This window comes from Chaetodon auriga, chromosome 10 (assembly GCF_051107435.1).
Source record: "Chaetodon auriga isolate fChaAug3 chromosome 10, fChaAug3.hap1, whole genome shotgun sequence".
In the NCBI taxonomy this organism is placed as follows: Eukaryota; Metazoa; Chordata; class Actinopteri; order Chaetodontiformes; family Chaetodontidae; genus Chaetodon; species Chaetodon auriga.
The window spans coordinates 16,542,551-16,560,704 of NC_135083.1; the positions used below are offsets into that span (position 1 = coordinate 16,542,551).

The window sequence follows — 18,154 nt, forward strand, 5'->3', positions numbered from 1 at the left end:
GAGGGTATGACAGGAATAAACAGCAGACCATATATTTCAAAAAGTTTCATGTGTGAGTGCCTCCTCAGTTGAAATGCCGTCCTCATCAGAGAACCATTTTACATAACAGTTCCTCATATTCGTGTCAACAAGCTAACATATGTTAATGCCTCCCGACTGTTTCTCAGCTCCCTACCTCACTTTCTCCAGGGCAACTGAATCTTCAAATCCCATGGATTTGTATACCCAAAAGGTTTCATAACAAAACATAAAAGGAGGCCAAGAAAAACAGGACAAAGTGGCAGCTGGGATCCGCCCGTAATGTGTTACATTCCCAGTTGTCTCCCGGTTAAGCCTTGACCTCACTGCAGCAGGTTTCCCACTGGTGGCTATAAGGGTAGCTATAATCACCACGACAAAGGCAGATGTTGGTAGGCAGAAAGTATAATCACATTAGAAGTGTTATGGTAAGAAACCATATGTCTGACTTTTTGAGTAGAACAGGACAATAAACAGATGGACAAAAAGATTCTATGAAAGTATTACTGCCATCTGGGAAACACCACAAAAACTTCTGTCTGGACGGGATGGATTTTTTCTAATGGCATTGGTAATGAACACAGGGTAAACAGTTTAAGCACTAAAATGTGTTGCATAATGCACTAAATTAAAGTGAGACAGATCTATCAAATTGACACCTATTATTAGATTTCACACCTCAGTCCATTTTTATTGCCTTGATCTGTGCCAAACCAACGGATCCACAGAGATTTTGCTCCGTACATTTACATTTTGATGGCATCTGTAGACATGAGAACTCACGCTGCAACATCAGATTCACAGAAAACTCCAAAATAATACCTTGAAAACGTGTGCATCATGTGACCACTAAACCACATGCAGTCAGCTTTCTGATAGCGTTCTGTCTCCACAACTATGGTCAGGAGAAAGAAAACAGAATATGGTCTTCATTTATCTGGAATTTCTCTCTGTTTCCCAGTTTGGGGGACGTGCCAGAGACCTGAGGTATGGCACAAAACTCTAGCCTGAGGGAATTTGGGTAGGAACCAGAGGGCAGTCATGAGTCAGATATATATGGATTCACTGGATGCCTCTGAAGCAAAGTACAGATCCAGGACACTTGATGTATATATATATACACTGTATATATCCCAGGTACACTGAACAGTTAAGGAGACTTGGGATCATAGTGCCAAAGCATCTAATTAAAAGCTCCTAATCTTCCCATTTAGGTATGCATTTGCCTCATGTAAATATGTTTGAGATTTCTGAGTTTAAGATACCAGTTTTCCTGTGTTCGTGTGAGTGCGTATATATCGTATCAGCAGGGGACACGTAAATCTTTTATTTGAAATACTTTCATTTAAAGGCATTTTCTAGAAGGGATGGAAAAAGCAGCACAGTCAAGACAAGAACATTACAGAAAACGTAAACAGATTAACATGTTTCCTCTGTACCAATCTTTTATGGCAGTCTGGTGTTTGACAGCAGTGATCACCCCAGGCACAAAGTGGAAGGAAACACGAGTTGGAGGCTCAGTGAGGTATGTTTGTTTTTATAATAAAGGTCTGAGCAGATCTGTAGACATGGCCTCTTAAAATCTCATGCTGGCCACTTTTCAGTGCCCCTACACACACACACACACACACACACACACACACACACACACACACACGCACACACACACACGCACACACACACACACACACACACACACACACACACAACACCTTCTCCTCCTCTCCTTCAAATTCCCAACGCTGTTCCTGTGAGGCTTTCACAATTACTTCACAGAGCTTGCGTGTGTTGTGTTCAATGAACTCAGCACTTCAGGAGCAGACAGACACTTAGAGTAGTTTCAAGTGGATCAACATTCAATTAAATGGAAATTTATTTTATTACATTGGATTTTCAGCAGGATTTGACCAAAATTTGATTGCCTCTCTCTTAGCCTTCATAACACAATACATTTCCCTTTGAAAATGTAACTTTCAGTGGCTTCACGCTCCAAATTGGCTTGGCATTTTATGTTGCAAATCAGTCTCACGTACAGCTTATTGTGGTGATGCTCCGCCAGACCTGAACTGCTGCCATCATTATCTTCAGTCTGGTTTTCATTAAAGGACGATGCATACTGAATTTGAAGGGTGATTGACACGGTCAGTCAAAGTCAGTTCACTATTTGGATGCAGTAAACCACCTTGGTTGCTCTGGCTGCATATTCAGGGTCATCATTCTGCTGCATGACCTCCTTCTTGTCAATGTCAATGTCTGATAGATGAGGTGGTATGCTTTCAATTATGAACTGTTCTTTTCCACTCCATACCAGGGGCGCACCAGGGAGTGGAAATCCCTGAAATCTGATTGGCCACCCCAGATGCCATCCCACATCTCAAAATTTTACATTGTGCATATACATAGACCAAGTATTTCTCAAGTGAAATAGTATTTTCTAAGGTGCAATACAATACATGTCATGTCAGTGGTTAGTTTTCTCATAAGACTACAGGCAAGAGTACTTTTTTTATGGCAGTAGGATTCCTTGGGATTTACTATTTTTGAATGTACTTATGCATAGTTTTTTTTTTCCTATTCTGTACCTTGTATACTTTTCTATTTTGATTTTGACCTCTTTATGTCACTGTCCTTGCTCTTTGTAATACTTGCTGGCTATAAAGACAAAATTTCCCCAGTGTGGGATCAGTAAAGTCTTATCTTATCTTATCTTATCTTATCTTATCTTATCTTATCTTATCTTATCTTATCTTACCTAATTTGTAGGTACTTTAGACTGTGACTGTATCTTCATATGGCCTTCCTTTGGAGATTTAATTTCTTTTTGAGGACATAAAAAACAAAGTGAGGAAGTTTTATATCACTCTGTGTTGTTGTGATTGGCAGTTATACTTAGCTTTCAAATTAAAATTTCAAACCCAGGAATGTAAGAACGCGTGAGATAGCACAATAATCAATATGAGCAGTGGAGTCATAAATGGTAAATCAATACTACTCTGGCATGTGTGTGCGTGTGCAAATACTTCTTGCCGCCCCAGCATAAGTCAGTGCCTGACCTGGACCACCCCAGTCAAAAAAGTCTGGACATGCACTGCTCCATACCATCTACCTTCCATCATACTAGAACAGATTGATCTTTGACTCATCCCACTGTTAGTTTCCAAACAGTGCAGGTGTGTTCTTGAGGCTTGTGAACCCTCTGACATTATGCTGGTGTAATTGACACATCTCTCCGCCTACATCCTGGTCGTCCACTTTCTACCACATCGTTCATATATATTAATTTCATTGTTTTTTTCTCTCTCAGTGGTCAGCTTTACCAGCATTGACACTTCGTTAGTCCAAGGGCTGTCCCTAACCCTAACCCTGACCCTTTGGTACCCACAATCAACTTCAGACAAGCCCGGCACTTCAGCAGCCAACCATACAACTGCTTTTGGGGTTTCTCTGCATGAGAAGAGAAAGTATATACACTCCCCTGTGCTTGTGCCTATCTGGCCACTCATCTATCTCAAAATGCAGATGTAGATTGGCAGACGCTCCAACTACACACATGCACACAAACACACACTGATTTCAGTACAGTCTAATTGTAGTTATTAGTCACTGAGGAAACTTTCAGACAATCTTAATGCCATCCCTGGAGAGATCTATATCACCTCAGCAATGCAAACAATGAGCACAATTACTAAAGCCAAACTTAAATCATTAACTATAATTGCTGACAAGTTGTCTGACCTTGATAGATGACAGCACTGACTTTATATATTTATCTAAACTTTATCAACTGACACAGCTTATGGGTCTCCCGAAAAACAGACTAAATCATGCAGCAGATGCCAAAGCAGTGCTCCTGTATGACAGCAGCACTGCGTGTAGAAGGCCTTGAGGTGGATTTGGATCAGTGGGGTAATAAACTCAAACACAGTAACTCTCCTGCCCAAATACATTGGAAGCCGTTGCACAAATTGATCCTGGTGTGAACATTCAAATGTTCTCAAAACATCAGCGCTGTCTGGCTTCTCGCTTTGGTCTCCATTGCTGGGCAAAAGCAGCACTGCATCTTTGCCTCCGGACAGGCTGTGATCATCTCCAGACTGACTCTTACATAACAAAGGTGTGCACATGTTGAAATTAAAATTATAGGTCTTTGGTCCAGATTGACTACATTGTGAGGCGTGTTTTTGTCTGTCTGTACTCTCAGTGAAGTGGTTCTGTTTCTTAAGTAAATTACAGCTGCAACAACAACAACAACAACAACAACAACAAAAAAGGGAACTATACTCTTATGGTACAGCTGTGTTGTGCAGTATGTGAGATAATAATAAGCCCAGGGGCTCATGCCAGTACTGATGAATGATCTCTTCTCGATCTTTAAGATAAATATCCCATTTTACATGTCATGTATCCACAGGGGCACAAGAGGAGCAGTTCCACTCAGTGAATACATGCTGAGTTGGTGCATTACACAGAGGGTGTGTTCAGACAGGCGTGGGCGTGTACCCAAACGTCGGCCAGGCCGTTTGTCTTTTTGATTTGAGCTTTTAGGAGGCGAAAGGACTTTGAGGAGCATCGTTGCGCTCGTTGCTTCAAACATCAGCTGGAGAGCAATTAGTAGAAGCCCAGGAAAACCACAGTTTCCTCCGATTTCAATGCGCGTGTTTCAGGTATAATTTATGAGATGAAGCTGGAAGAAACTGTGCAACAAGCATCCTCTGATTCATAATCTGACGTCTGGACCGTATGAAATGAGCTGCACATGGACATCTACGCCGAAGTTCATGGATTTTCACTCGATGCTGGTGGGAGATTAATTTGACAACTGCATCCTCGTCAGGCGATGATACATTTTGGAATATCTGACATGTCAAGGATACTGTCCGTCCTCGCCAAAATCATGCTTTTCAAATTAGTGGTATTGATTCTCGTACAAGGTACGTTTGGTGTCAGAAGGCTGCGACAAACTTTTCCAACAAAGTTGTATTTCATATCTGTTCTTTTATTTATTAAGCCTATATCCTCATCTGTTTTTTATGTTTGTCTGATTGTTTATTACTGACATTATTATTATTATTATTATTATTATTATTATTATTATTATTATTATTATTATTATTATTTCTTACATTTCTTGTACAATACAAGGTGTCTTCGATGCCTGGGTCATTCCCGACGTCAACCCCGGAGGTCTCCAAGACACCAGCTTGTCCGGGAGATCCGCGGGTTTAAAGCAGTCTGAGGCAACGGAGGCAAAGTCCAGAACCAAGCGCTGCACTTGTTATTCCTACAAGGATAAAGAGTGTGTCTACTACTGCCACTTGGATATCATCTGGATCAACACCCCCGAGTAAGCATGCTTTGCTAAACACTTTAAAATATCTTTCATCTTTCATAATGTCTCGTCTTTAAAGCCGAGACTGGCGGGTGGCTGGTTTGTGCAACTCAAATGAGATTCAGATAGAGTAGCAAGTCACACAAGGTAATTTCTTCCCTGGAGGGCCAGACAAAGTCAGATCAAGTGATGGCAAGCCCAAAAGAATCTAAGGCGCCCTGCAAGGTCAAACTTAGTCGCTCTTGTATTGGCTGCTATTTGACCTTCTCATCCTCTTAGTGGCTTAACACATGAGCCTGAGTCTGCAGGATTGCTATTCCCGTAGCATCTTTTGGTAATGGTTAATGTCCATGTCACTGTATTTCGGGTTCAGGTTAAAAATGATTGTTCGAAATGTTACTCCAATAACAGGAAGATATGGAATAGAGATAATTAAACTGAATTCTTTACTACTTTATTGTGGTCCAGGCTAAATTAAATCCAAAGCGGGAAATATACGTGGGTGACGGCTTGATGGCTATATCAAAATACATCCTGCACCATCATCAGGTGATTATTAATTAGGCTGCGTATATTAATTAGCATTCATGTCCCATGCAGAACAAAGGCACCAGAATCACCAAAAGTCCAGGATACAATACCTAATGCATGCTCTGATCAGAAATATGCAGAATGTCTCTCCATGCATTCACAACTCTGCGGTAAAAGTGACATAAATCACTGCTCAAGCCTCATTAATCATGGGTTTGAGGAGGCGCCCTAATGGCTCACCTGGCTGAGTGCATGCTCAATGCACTAAGGCTGTGTCAAGGCTCGATTCCAGCCTTGACCCCCTTGCTGCATGCCATTGCCTCCCCCCGAACACCCCCACCTCTCTCTGGCAGCAAAATCAAAAAGAAAAAAAAAAAAAAATTGGGAAAAGAAAACTAAAAAAACATGGGCTTGATCTGTGAAGATATGATAATAGATGTAACGACTGCTCCCCTGTCATGAGTGAACAAAGTGCCCAAGCAGCTGAAATATACTATTAATCTGCAGTGTGGGTTGTTGTGAGGCTGAATAGACAGAGATCACAAAGAAATCTGTCATGTCAAGCTAATTGTTTATAGGAAAAGGCCCAGTTCTTCATTTTCATCTTGGTGGATTTGACTCAATTAAAATGCTCTGGCCATCACAGACTAGCTGGATTTGTTCAAAGGGAGTTTTCTGTTTACCAAAATTGTATCACGGTAGTTAGCGTGGGTGTTTTTTTTGTTTGTTTGTTTGTTTGTTTTTTGTAGACCTGTCAAACAAAACCAAGTGAATTAATTTCATAAAAGATACTTAAACTTACACACAATTTAGATTAATTAACTTTTCCTTTAAGTAGAGGTGGAATTGGCCTGTGGCATTTTATGCTGTTGTGTATGGACAACCACTGAGGAAGGCAACATAATCCAGGTATTATTACTGATAATGGTGGTAGTAGTTCAGTGGATTTGTCTTGGGATCATCAACACAGTCATTTTCCCGTCACCAAAGGCCAGGGGCTTGTTACGACCAGAGGTGCTCTACCTGTATCTCATGAGTTGTCTCTGAAGGTGACAAGGAAACAAAAAAAGTGAACATTACCAGCTGGCATAATTACAGTGAGTGCGAGTTTTTCACAGTTCGTGCTTACACAAAGTGTGTTCAACATGTGCCTAGCATACCGCAGATTAGTAGCAATACCTCAAAATATATTTTCCAAGACTTTCTTGTTTGGATGTCTTTGTTTTGCCACCTCTTAACCGCATATTAAAATCCTTGGCAAGACAGTAGGAAAGCATTCTTCCCTCCTCTGTCTTCTTGTGCCAAGATTGCTGTGGGCTGTTTCAGGTAAACAGGCAACTTTATTACTGCTTAGCAAGTTGGGACAAATTGACATAGTTTAGAGACTAAGTGAGACATTGACATATACTGCAACATTAATATAAAAGCAGTGAGTATGTGCTGACAGTGTGGGGAGCATTGTGCTATAATTGAAGATGAACTCCCAAAGGGCTCTTTGGAGCTCAAGTTTCCTAAAATCTGCATGGAAAGTAACCAAGTGGATGTCACCTCTCCCCCATAGCTAGTCTTACTGTGAGCTTAATCGCTCGCAAGACTGTGGTTATGCTGTAGCTTCCAAGTGTCAGTGTGAGTACGTGTGACTTCTACCATACACTACAATTTCAATGAAAGTGCTTTTACTCAGCTTACCACATTTTTTAAAAGTCAAGTTTCCCTAAGCCCCTTCTTCTGCTGTCAGATAATAGTCTCCAGCTGCTGATGACATCACTTCCAGATCCTTTTGTGATACATTAAGATAGAACTCTGACCCACAACAGTCACTTCAGATTGGACAGGTATGAGTTTAAAAGCCTTTAACCCTGAGGTCAGGCAGGTTCACAGTCATAAATATCATACATATCAGGCAAACACAGTGGAATCGGCAAGAAGGACATCAGCAATGCTACTCAAAGAGGTTCAGGTAGCAGGCGGACCAACATAGTGGAAAGCAGTTTAGTAAATATACTGTTGATGAATTGTTTGAAATGTAATATGATAACAGACTTGATGGATCAGGATGCTCTTTTTGCCCTCATTGGCTGACCCTTCTCCCAGCTGTGAAACACCTTAATATTTCTTCCACACAAAATCCATCACAAATGGTCCAAAACATATGAGTAGAAAGAGGGAGCAAATAGTGACAAGATGACTGATGCCAGCCTGAACCTCTAAGCAGAAACAGTGCTGTCCCGATGGGGAGGGTTAAAGGTAAAACTGTAAAGTTTACAATGATTGATTCTCTGACATTGTTAATTTGATATTTGGAAATTTATTATTCACTTTCATAGACCTTCCTGGCGACCTATGTTTTTCCATTATCAAGTCCCAAAATATTTAACCTTTAACAGAATGTAAAAATATTTTATCTACCCGTCCTGCTCCACGCACATCCAATACCTTGCAGCATGGTGCCTGTGGAATTCAGCAATTCAACAAGTCAGCTACCTGCAAGATTGACTTTATCTCTGGCCACGTGGCCTTGCAATCCCTGGATTACCTTGATTTGGATCACACGAGACAATGTTTCCACCCCTGCAGCTCTCTCCCCATTTTACTCCTTCACCCACACAGCCAGACCTGTTTGCAGAGGGCATGACAAGGGTGGGGGGTTGTTTTGGGATTGCACTGGTATGCTAATCTCCACCAAAGGGAAATTTTTCCCTCTACTCTCTCCACACTTCACTCCTTTCATATTTCACACTGTGTCTGTGACTTAGGAATTAGATGTCCTCCCATCAAACATCCCCAAGTATGGGCCCCCGCTAGGACGTCTCTGTGATTCCAAACATAAAATTTAACATCTCAGTTGTTGTTGTTACTTACTCCTCTTCAGGTCTCTGATCACTTCTTCATACCTTCCAGTGGTTGTGTGACTCAGTGCGCACTGACAGAACCTCCCTACAGGCAGCTCAAAGACAATAGTGCAAATCTAAGTGCCTCGAGCACCTTCTTGCCTACCAACCTCTTCCTGCCTCTTGATCTGCAGCTAAAGCTCTGTCTTGTAATCAAAAATTCAATCTTCCCTCTTCAACCTCAAAAAACTCTTTTCTGTCTTTTGTACCCTCTTTGATCCCACCACTCTCTAACCTCCCTCCTTCCTTCTACCAAGCGACTCTGTTAACTACTTTGTTAAAACAATAGATTCACTCCATTTCCCCACCCACCAGCTGGCACCTCATGTCCTATATCTACTTCTTCACCTCCTACTCTAGCTTGTTTTTCACCACTCTCCCCTAATTCATCACTATCCTTGGTCACTTCCCATCACCCAACCACTTGCCCTCTTGATCCGATCCCCTCTCACTTTTTTCAGTCATGAGTTCCTTCATTTCTTTACCCACTTCATCAATACCTTACCAGCTGGTTGTTTTATGAACACTCTCAAAACAGCAAGAAAGCCACACTCAACCCATTTGATGCAAAGAAATACAGACCCGCATGTTGTCTTTACCCAAGTCTTTGCATATTTTTACCAGAACAACCTTCTCAACACTCACCAGTCTGGGTTGAAGGCAGGCCTCCTTGTCATGTTTCCTTGATGTCACAGAAGAATTTCACATTGCTAGTGCAGCCTTCCTCTCCTCTGTCACTGGAGGAGACCCACCAGATCCTCTTCTCCACCCTTCAAGAACTGAGAGTCTCAGGGACTGCACTCTCCCTGTTCACATCCTATCTCAAGGACCACACTTACAAATTGACTTGGGGAGCATCTGTGTCTGAGCGTTGTAGCCTCACTACTTCGGTCCCTTGGAGTTCTTTTCTCATTCCCATCCTCTTTTCTCTTCTTGCCAAGTCACTGGACGCTTCACGCACATGGTTTTTCCTACCATAGCGATGCCAATGACACACAACTAAAAACGTCTGTCTTTTCCATGGACTGAAACCCAGGTGCATGTCCTGGCTGACCTATGTGAGTCAATACTGACACAACACCTGACACATGGACAACACTGAGTTGCTTTTCTTTCCAGGGAAGGTATCCCCCACTCTCAGGCTCAAGGAACCTGCTTATGACACTGGATGACCAACTGTCTTTCGCTGCAACCACCCTCTCCTGCATATTCATGCTCCACAACATCAGGAGAATACATCCATTCCTTATCCAGAAGGGTTAGGATTTGGTCCAGGCTTCTGTCATGTCATGTTTAGATCACTGCAACTCCCTTCTGGCTGGTCTGCCTACATGTGCCTTGCAACCTCTGCAGGTCATCCAGAATGTAGAGGCCTGGCTAGTCTTCAACCTACCCAATTTCTATCCCACTGTGCTGCTCCTCCGCACCCTGCTCTTGCTACCGGCAAATGCTTGAATATGATTCAATTGACCAGTACTTTCCTACTGTGCTGGGAATGCCTGAGGCACATCCTACAGCCAGGATATGGTCAAAACATACACCATAGTCTGTCCACTATACTCTGTTACTGCCAGCTTGCTACTCCCTCACTATGAATGGGGTCCACCTATCACTCAACAAAATCTCAACTGTTTGTGAAGTCCCCACTGGGAGGATTCAGGACAGCTGAAAACCTATACATCTTTCACCACAGACTGAAAACTCACTTGTTCAGACTACATCTTGGCCCATGAGAAGAAAAAAAAAACATTCCACATCGCTTGTTACTTAATGTAGCACTTGAAGTAGTTTGCTTATTGATGGATTTCATGTATCCTTATCATTCTTGCAATAACTGAGGTGCATCTTCATGGCCAAATGCACTTACTGTAAGTCTCTTTAGACAAAAGCCTTCGGTAAATAAATGTTAAGTGAATGTAATGTAATGTAAAATATTCAGCAGTGTCACTGTTTTCAGAAAGCTTACTGTAAGCTTATGTTAACAGAATACTTACTTTACTTGTTACTTTACAGATTAATTACACAAAACACATGAAAATGTAAAAGTAGAGTTGAAGCGATTGTTGATTCATCAAGTAACAGAAAATTAACAGCCAACTATTTTGAGAATCGTTTGAGTACTTTTTCCACATAAAAGCATTTAATGGTTCCTTCTCAAGTGTGAGAATGTCTCACTTTTCCTTTGCATAACTTTTATAATCTTCATTCATATGAATAATTTTGAGGTTTGTACTGTTGGTTAGACAAACAAACATTGTGAAGGTGTCACTTTTTGGCTTGGGGTAATTTTGACGTGATTTCTTACCATTTAAAAAAAAATTACAAACAAAACAATGAATTGAGAAAATAATCTATAGATTAACCCCTAAATAATCATTAGTTAGTCAGTTAGTCCTACACATAATAAATCAAAATACTCCACCTCAACCAACTGCAACAGTAAATCCTGCTTTTACCTTACATATATTAATGCATGAGTAATACTAATCTAATTAGTACTTTTACTGAAGTGAAGTATCTGAATACTTTCTCCAACTCTGTGAGAAAGGAGAATATGTGAAGGCTGGTTTGAGGCCTGCTTGACCATATGTCCCAACACTCTCTAGACAACATCTAGTATTTGTTGTTAAGGTCTTTTCCACTGAAAACAATGGCCTCTGTTTGTTGTAACTTCTCAGACGCACTGTGCCCTATGGAATGTCGAGCTACAGAGGAGCTCAGCGAATCAGACGTGCTGTTGATGGACAAGCAGCTGAACACGCGGAGGCAAAGACAGAGCGCTGCGTCTGTGCCGTGCTCGACACAGACCCTGAGTGCCATTATTTTTGTCTGTCAAGGTCAGTCTAAATTTTTCTGCATTCACTTGATCCTTCTCTTTGTGTTTATTTACATTGTCACATCAAGCATGTCAAGTGTCTTGACTGAAGCTGAGAAAAGGCCATTAATAGTATTTAAAACTGCCAAAGTGTCCAGAGTGGGATGTTTTGCATTACTTAACTCTGTAAAGGTCAGATATGGGTATTTAAATGCTCTTCTGTTTATTTAATATTGCCGCTGTGTGTGTGTGTGTGTGTGTGTGTGTGTGTGTGTGAGAGAGAGAGAGAGGGAGAGAGAGAGAGTCGTGGGGTGGGGGTCTGGGGGTTGGGGGGGCTTTTAACATGTAAAGCACTTTGTGCTAGATTGTATGTATGAAAAGTGCTCTAAAGATGTAATTAATTGATTAATTAATTACATATTTAACTAAATTCTAAAGTTGTGGCATCCACTGTCATGGAAAAAACATTATTTTGAGATTAGATTTTAACAATCTGTTGTTGTACAAGATGTCATGAAAAAAAAAAAACGACTTTCAGTTGATAACAAAATTCATTTTGAGAGACAAAATACTCACGAGGTTTCCTGAGCTCTGAATCAATTGTTAATGAAAACCACAGAAAGAACAAAAACATAACAATAAATGTATGCCAAATGTACCCCCCCCCCCATATATTTAAATCATGGGAATCCTTACTTGCAAGATTTGTTACTTTGCAATTTGCGTATAAATAGTTAGCTAGAAACCAAGCTACTGAGAACTGTGTGCAGTATTTATATTAACACCAAAGCAGTGAGGGTCTAATAAACAGACATTAGTGGTTACATTATGAGAAATGTAGGATCCAAGGTTTTTGTCCCATACAGAGATAAAACAGTCAGGATGTCTCGACCCCTGCTCCTTTTTTTTTAAAATCTGTCTTTTGTTATTCTTCTTCAAAGTCCCCTGCAGACAGCGCCAGTCAGGAGTCTCCACAGAGCCCCTGGTCCTGGATGACAGTTTAACGCCTCTCCATCTACTGTTCGTCTCCTCGGGGAAATGGACCCTTCCCGCCTGTTTGCCTCCTTCACTCTCCATTCGGCACTATGGGCTCCACAGGTACACTCACATTCAAGAAATGAGCTTTGGAGTTTGACACTGCTGACATTCCTCACATCACATCTCTTGGAGCAAGTTCCATCAGGCCAAGTGGTTTCAAGAACTCTTCGGCAAATTCGGTAGATTCCTGAAGGCTATCCCCTTTTTGTTCCTGCTTGAGAGCAGCGTGAGGATTAATTACACCATAATAGCCACTGACTTTGCTTCTGACAAGCTTGATCAGACAAACCTTTTGTTCTGTATTTCACACCTAGTAACAGAGTGTTGATGTTTGTGAAGATTATCCAAGGAGGATTGAATATAGAATTGTCCTTGATTCAGCTGTGCTTGGATAGATTGTGCAATGAGATCAGTTTGTGTCAATCCTGAAGGGACAACAGAGACATGGTCAACAAAGTGTTATAAGTTTTAACTTACATGTTAAAGAGCAAGGCAGAGGTTATTCTATATTTTTCTCAATGTCAACAAATCCCTTGGAAAGACCAAAACCAACAATGAATTTTGTTCTATTAACAAGTATTGTCTGTGTTGTCTATATATCTTATCCCTCTGTGTCCAAAAACTATTAAAAACATTGTAAAGAACCACACTGTTGCACTGGGTGACATGTTCTCTCATCACAATGAACATGGGCACTGTAGTTCTTTTTTAACCTACATACACAGTCCAGCTGGCACGACTAAATAGTACACCAAATGTATATTAATGCGCAGGTGAAAATAGTCCCCCACAAATGCAATATTCACTCCTGTTTGAATAATGTTTGCTAAAATCTCCCAGAAAGCACTCAGCTTTTATAAAAGATGAAACTATATATTTGTGACTCATTTTTACAGATTCACAACCTCATTAGAAGTAAATGGGCATCGGGCTGAACGCTCCAGAAAGAAAAATGGGAAGTATTGAGACAGACGTAATGTAATGGGATTTACTCACAATAAGAAAAATACAGAATAACGCCTGCTTCACCCACAGCCACATTTGAGCAAATAACAACCCCTGGGTCAATATGGATTTGTGTTTCTTTTATTCACAGAACCTTTGAGGTGAAGAAAAAAACACCACGTTGCCCAAGGTCTAAAGAGACTGTAGATCAAGTGTGTCAAACTCCATGAAGCTAAAGCAGTTAAAGTGACAGGATAGCATGCAGTGCTCACTATAGTTGACTGATTGTGTTCCTTGCTTCTTGGGGCACGTGTGCTCTTCCGCTGACCTGTAACTGAAGCCTTGCAGTTTTTCTCTCCCGCACCTTCACTGTTCTGTGTCCATGTCCAGTTTGTCAAATAGTTCTTTTGGCTCCTGCTGAGCATTTACTTTTTTATCCTGTTAAAATGTTTGCAAGTTGCATAATGTTTTACCAACAGCAGAAACTGTTCTCCTTTAACAAGACCAGTACAGTTAACATCTCATGACACGTTTGTGTTGTCTCTCTTTTTCAGTTGGCAAGCAGTGTGTCTCACCAAACCAAACCACTTACCAAATTATGTGGTCTACCCTAGAAAACAAAAAAACAAAAAAAAAAAAGGCCAATGAAAACCGTAAGCGGACAAAACAGCTTCCATGAAAATTGAGGTTAACGTGAGGAGGCATTTCAAGACAACACACTCTAAGTCTGGCACAACATTTCCAGTGTGCCTTCAAGCTTGTAATTGGATTACAGGTTTCTTTTCTATATTTTTGATAATATGTCCAATTTCTTGCCAAGAATGCATCACCGCTTGTGTGGTAAAAGCATTAAATGCAGCACCGCACAGAGAGTTTGAGCTGGCCATTGTTGCCTTTTTGTGCTTGCCGCAGGTTGGAGCAAAAAGCAGACGCCCAACACGTACTTCCACTCTGACAGTATCAGTGTGATTATGCAGCTCCATCTGCAAAATCAGTCACTGTGGTCCAAGCAAATAAAAATACCATCACAGAGGAGCGCCAGTCGAACCTCAAACAGTGAAAAAAATGTAGAAAACATTTATGGCATTATGACATTTCTGTTTATTTCATGTATTAATATGTTAATCTTTGGAAACAGTTACTTCTTCTTCTCGTGTAGCCGAGACAGCTGATCGGTCATGCGAGTTACATGTTCACTTATTCGGAATTCAAAGGTGATTCCATCTCCCATTAAGCATTTTTTGAAGACGGCAAACATGTAAAGCAAGCGTAAAAGGGTATTTTTTTGTGAAATTGAGGAAGTTTTTTCAAATTTTGCTGTTTCCATCAACTTCTTCTATTGCGATACTTAAAAATGTGTGAACATTAAAGAACATGTAACTTTATTACATTAAAGTGCACAAGAATAGTGTATACTTTATAAAAGCTGTTCTATGTGGCCAACATTGGAGAGTTTCTCCTTCAGTGAATAAGTACAGTGTTTATATTTTTGTTAAAGCATTCAGTGGTGGAGCTCTTCTTCAAGAGTATGACGATGATCATAACCGTGATCTGACATTGAAACCAGACCGCTCATACGGGTACTTTGCAAAATTTGACGGCCGCGCCTCTTTTCTGGGGATAGAAAACCAAAGATCCTATAGATGTCAGTGCAATTTTACTAGTGTTTGGATTACAGTTTCGACAAGTTGTAAACAAACCTTTGCTTTATAGACCTGTAGAGTAATTGTTTTGCAGCCTTGCCCAAACCACATACCGTTCCATACCATGTGAACCAACCACTGAGTTGGGTCAGTCAGACCTGTGCCTGATTATTTGTTAACGCGTCCTTTGGCTGTCAGTCACAGTCTGTCAGTCCACAGTCTGATTGTTTACAAAAGGTGAGAAACATGCCTTCTATCTTAGCTTGACTGCGAACAGCTGCCCTCTTCTCTCCCTCGCTCCAGACTAATCTAGAATAGTGGGAATAGAATGGCCTGTAACTCACTAACATTTTAGGCTACATCACGTTTTCATAAATGCCAAAAAGGGATTCTTCTAATTTTCATGTCCTGTCCTGATGCACCAAATTGTATCCTATTCCTGATGCATTCTTGGTTTTCATAGCAGCCTCAATCTGACTAATCAAGACTAGTGCAGGTGGCTGTATCTGGACTTAATCCAAGAGGTTAATTGGCGTTGAAATGCTGAAATTCATTGAAATGAAACGATATTCGTTTTAAATGACTTTGTATTTTCAGTTTTGTATCTTTTCAACTTTGCTTCCCCAGCTGAAAACACAATCAAGTGCCTCTGATGTATATCCTTTTAAATAGTTGCCTCCTCACATTGTACATTATGTATAGTATGTATAGTATGTATGTATGACTTTATGTACATTTAAAAATCTTTATCTTAACACATCAACACATATAACTGGATAATATAAAGGGAAGCGATATGGAATTGGAGGATAGAACTTTTCGATCGTATATCAAAAGCTCTTTATCTGTGACTGATTTCATTCTTGTGTATATTTAATTAAAAGGGTTGTTACTACATTCACTTTGTATCAGCCGGTCTACACTGTCTACAGGTAAATACGCGTCATTTCAGTCTTATACATGAGTTCTGCTCCATGAGTTCTGCTCCATGGAGTGCAAGAAGTGGCACCCAGAAATAGTTACAAACATAAGCCACTAATGCGGTTCCTTATATAAAGCAAAATCTACTTATTGTCTCTCAGTGTATTTGTACTTTGCCCTTTACATAGATGACATGAAATTATTTGTTCTTTCCTTTCGTGTGGAGCGTATTTGCCAGCCCTCTGATGTCAACTACACTGCAGCAGAAAACCCAGTGAAGTGAAAGTCTTTCATGGGAATATTTGAGCTTCTCTCATCTGGCACCAAAAAGGGTAGTTCAATGTGGGGCGGTGCACAAATGGGCCGCCTGGCGTTTTTTATTGTGTCACAAGGGGAGCTACAGTGCTTTAACCCTCGTTTGGCCTTGATTGTTAACTCATGGCAATCTGAGTTGTGTTCAAGTGTGCTGAGTTGAAATTAAAGCTGTCAATACTTCAGACTGACCCCATGTACTACTGAGCTTTGAATCATATCCGGTCATAAACTTACTTTCAGTTCTCAAGGCTTCCTCTGGTGTTACTCTCTAGTTGATTTCGGTAAGCGGGCCAGACCATTTGACAGCATCGAATCAATTTAGAATGTCCCGTAAATTATATGACGAACTGCAGCAGCACCTGCATATTCTGCTGTGGCTAATTCACTAATTTTAATACTACGGGTGAGGAATACAAAAAGCTGCTGCCATAAACAGGTGTGGCTCTGTATTCAGTACACAACAGATATTTATAGACACTAAGAGCGGCCGTAGTTGTGATGATTTTCCCATTACCACAAGATCACAAGTTAATTATCCCAGTATCTGGAGATGATAAAGCTGCTGTTTCGTGATAACAGCATCATTTTCTTGTTATCTGGTGAACAGTAAATATCATTTTCTTCTCATAATGGGTTTGTTTTCTTGTTAATTGGAGATAATGTCTTTTTGTTTTCTCAAGAGAAGGAGAAAATCATCCTCTTATTACAAGGACATGACTTCGTTATCTCGATATTGCCAGATAATTTCACTTGAGGTCACAGGATTTATACAAAGAATAGGAACCGGAACTAATATTTTTCTTGTCTTTGTCGTTAATGAATCATACATTAGTTATTTGTTGTAAACCAGAACAGATTTCACATCACAGAGCCCTCAGCCTTCCCCTTGTAAGACAGAACATTAGACCAACAGAACCCCCTGAAACTCTAATACCACCTATCATCCTGGAATGTCGTGCTTAGTCTACCCTCAATAAGCCTACCCTGGAGCCTCAGTGTAAACCTTCTGCGCTGAGCACCAATAATATCGCTCAGGGAGAAAGCCCTTATTCCCACAGCATACCCTGGGAAATATGTCCATGCAGACATCCTGACCATGCGATGGCAGGTTCAGGGCCCCTACCATGGCTTACAGTTTGTTGATTGTGTTCTGCTTCATTAAGTGAATAGACCCTTTCTCCCATACTGTGAATGTTACTGACAACAGAGAGACAACAACTGCTCTGACCACACAAACATTTCCATCTTGTCCAGACACACTAATATCATGTTGATATTTTGCATAGTATATATCCTGTTTTTGAGTTTGGGGTATAAAACACGGAGCATTTACCTGAATCTATTCATTGCATTCTTGATTTGGTTCATAACTTATAAATAAAAACAAGTCTTAATATAATATTATGGATTGGGTGTGTCTTTAGCTTACCGATTGATCTTGCGACATAATATTTGTAATGATTTTACAGTAATGGCTTTGTTAACAACGTACACAGAGACAAATGTAATAAGGATGTGAAGATGGATTAAAGTCTTTTGATTAGAACGTTACCATCATCTGAGCATTTTTTTCTTTTAGTTCTGTAAGCATGAGAAAGAATTATGTTGTGTTTAAAATAATGTATCTGTGTTGTATGTACTGGGCTGTTGCTGTCCATTCAAACGCTAACCTGAGGATGGCAAACACAAAAAGTCTGGACCAACATTT

General features: G+C 40.5%; 1 protein-coding gene across 1 annotated transcript; it reads left to right on the plus strand.

Annotated features, from left to right (window-relative positions):
• Positions 1-4,540: 4,540 nt before the first annotated feature.
• Positions 4,541-14,181, plus strand: edn3b (endothelin 3b). Its single transcript, XM_076741779.1, has 4 exons — positions 4,541-4,949; positions 5,161-5,362; positions 11,448-11,606; positions 12,526-14,181. Exons 1-4 carry the CDS (start codon positions 4,856-4,858, stop codon positions 12,578-12,580), a joined length of 510 nt encoding a protein of 169 aa, XP_076597894.1. The 5' UTR covers positions 4,541-4,855; the 3' UTR covers positions 12,581-14,181.
• Positions 14,182-18,154: the final 3,973 nt, after the last annotated feature.

Excerpts from the sequence above, each read along its gene's own strand:
- edn3b (XM_076741779.1), top strand. The coding sequence starts at position 4,856 with ATGATACATTTTGGAATATCTGACATGTCAAGGATACTGTCCGTCCTC. Across the intron at positions 4,950-5,160 it reads GGTATTGATTCTCGTACAAG|GTGTCTTCGATGCCTGGGTC; the intron begins GTACGTTTGGTG and ends GTACAATACAAG. Across the intron at positions 5,363-11,447 it reads ATCTGGATCAACACCCCCGA|ACGCACTGTGCCCTATGGAA; the intron begins GTAAGCATGCTT and ends GTAACTTCTCAG.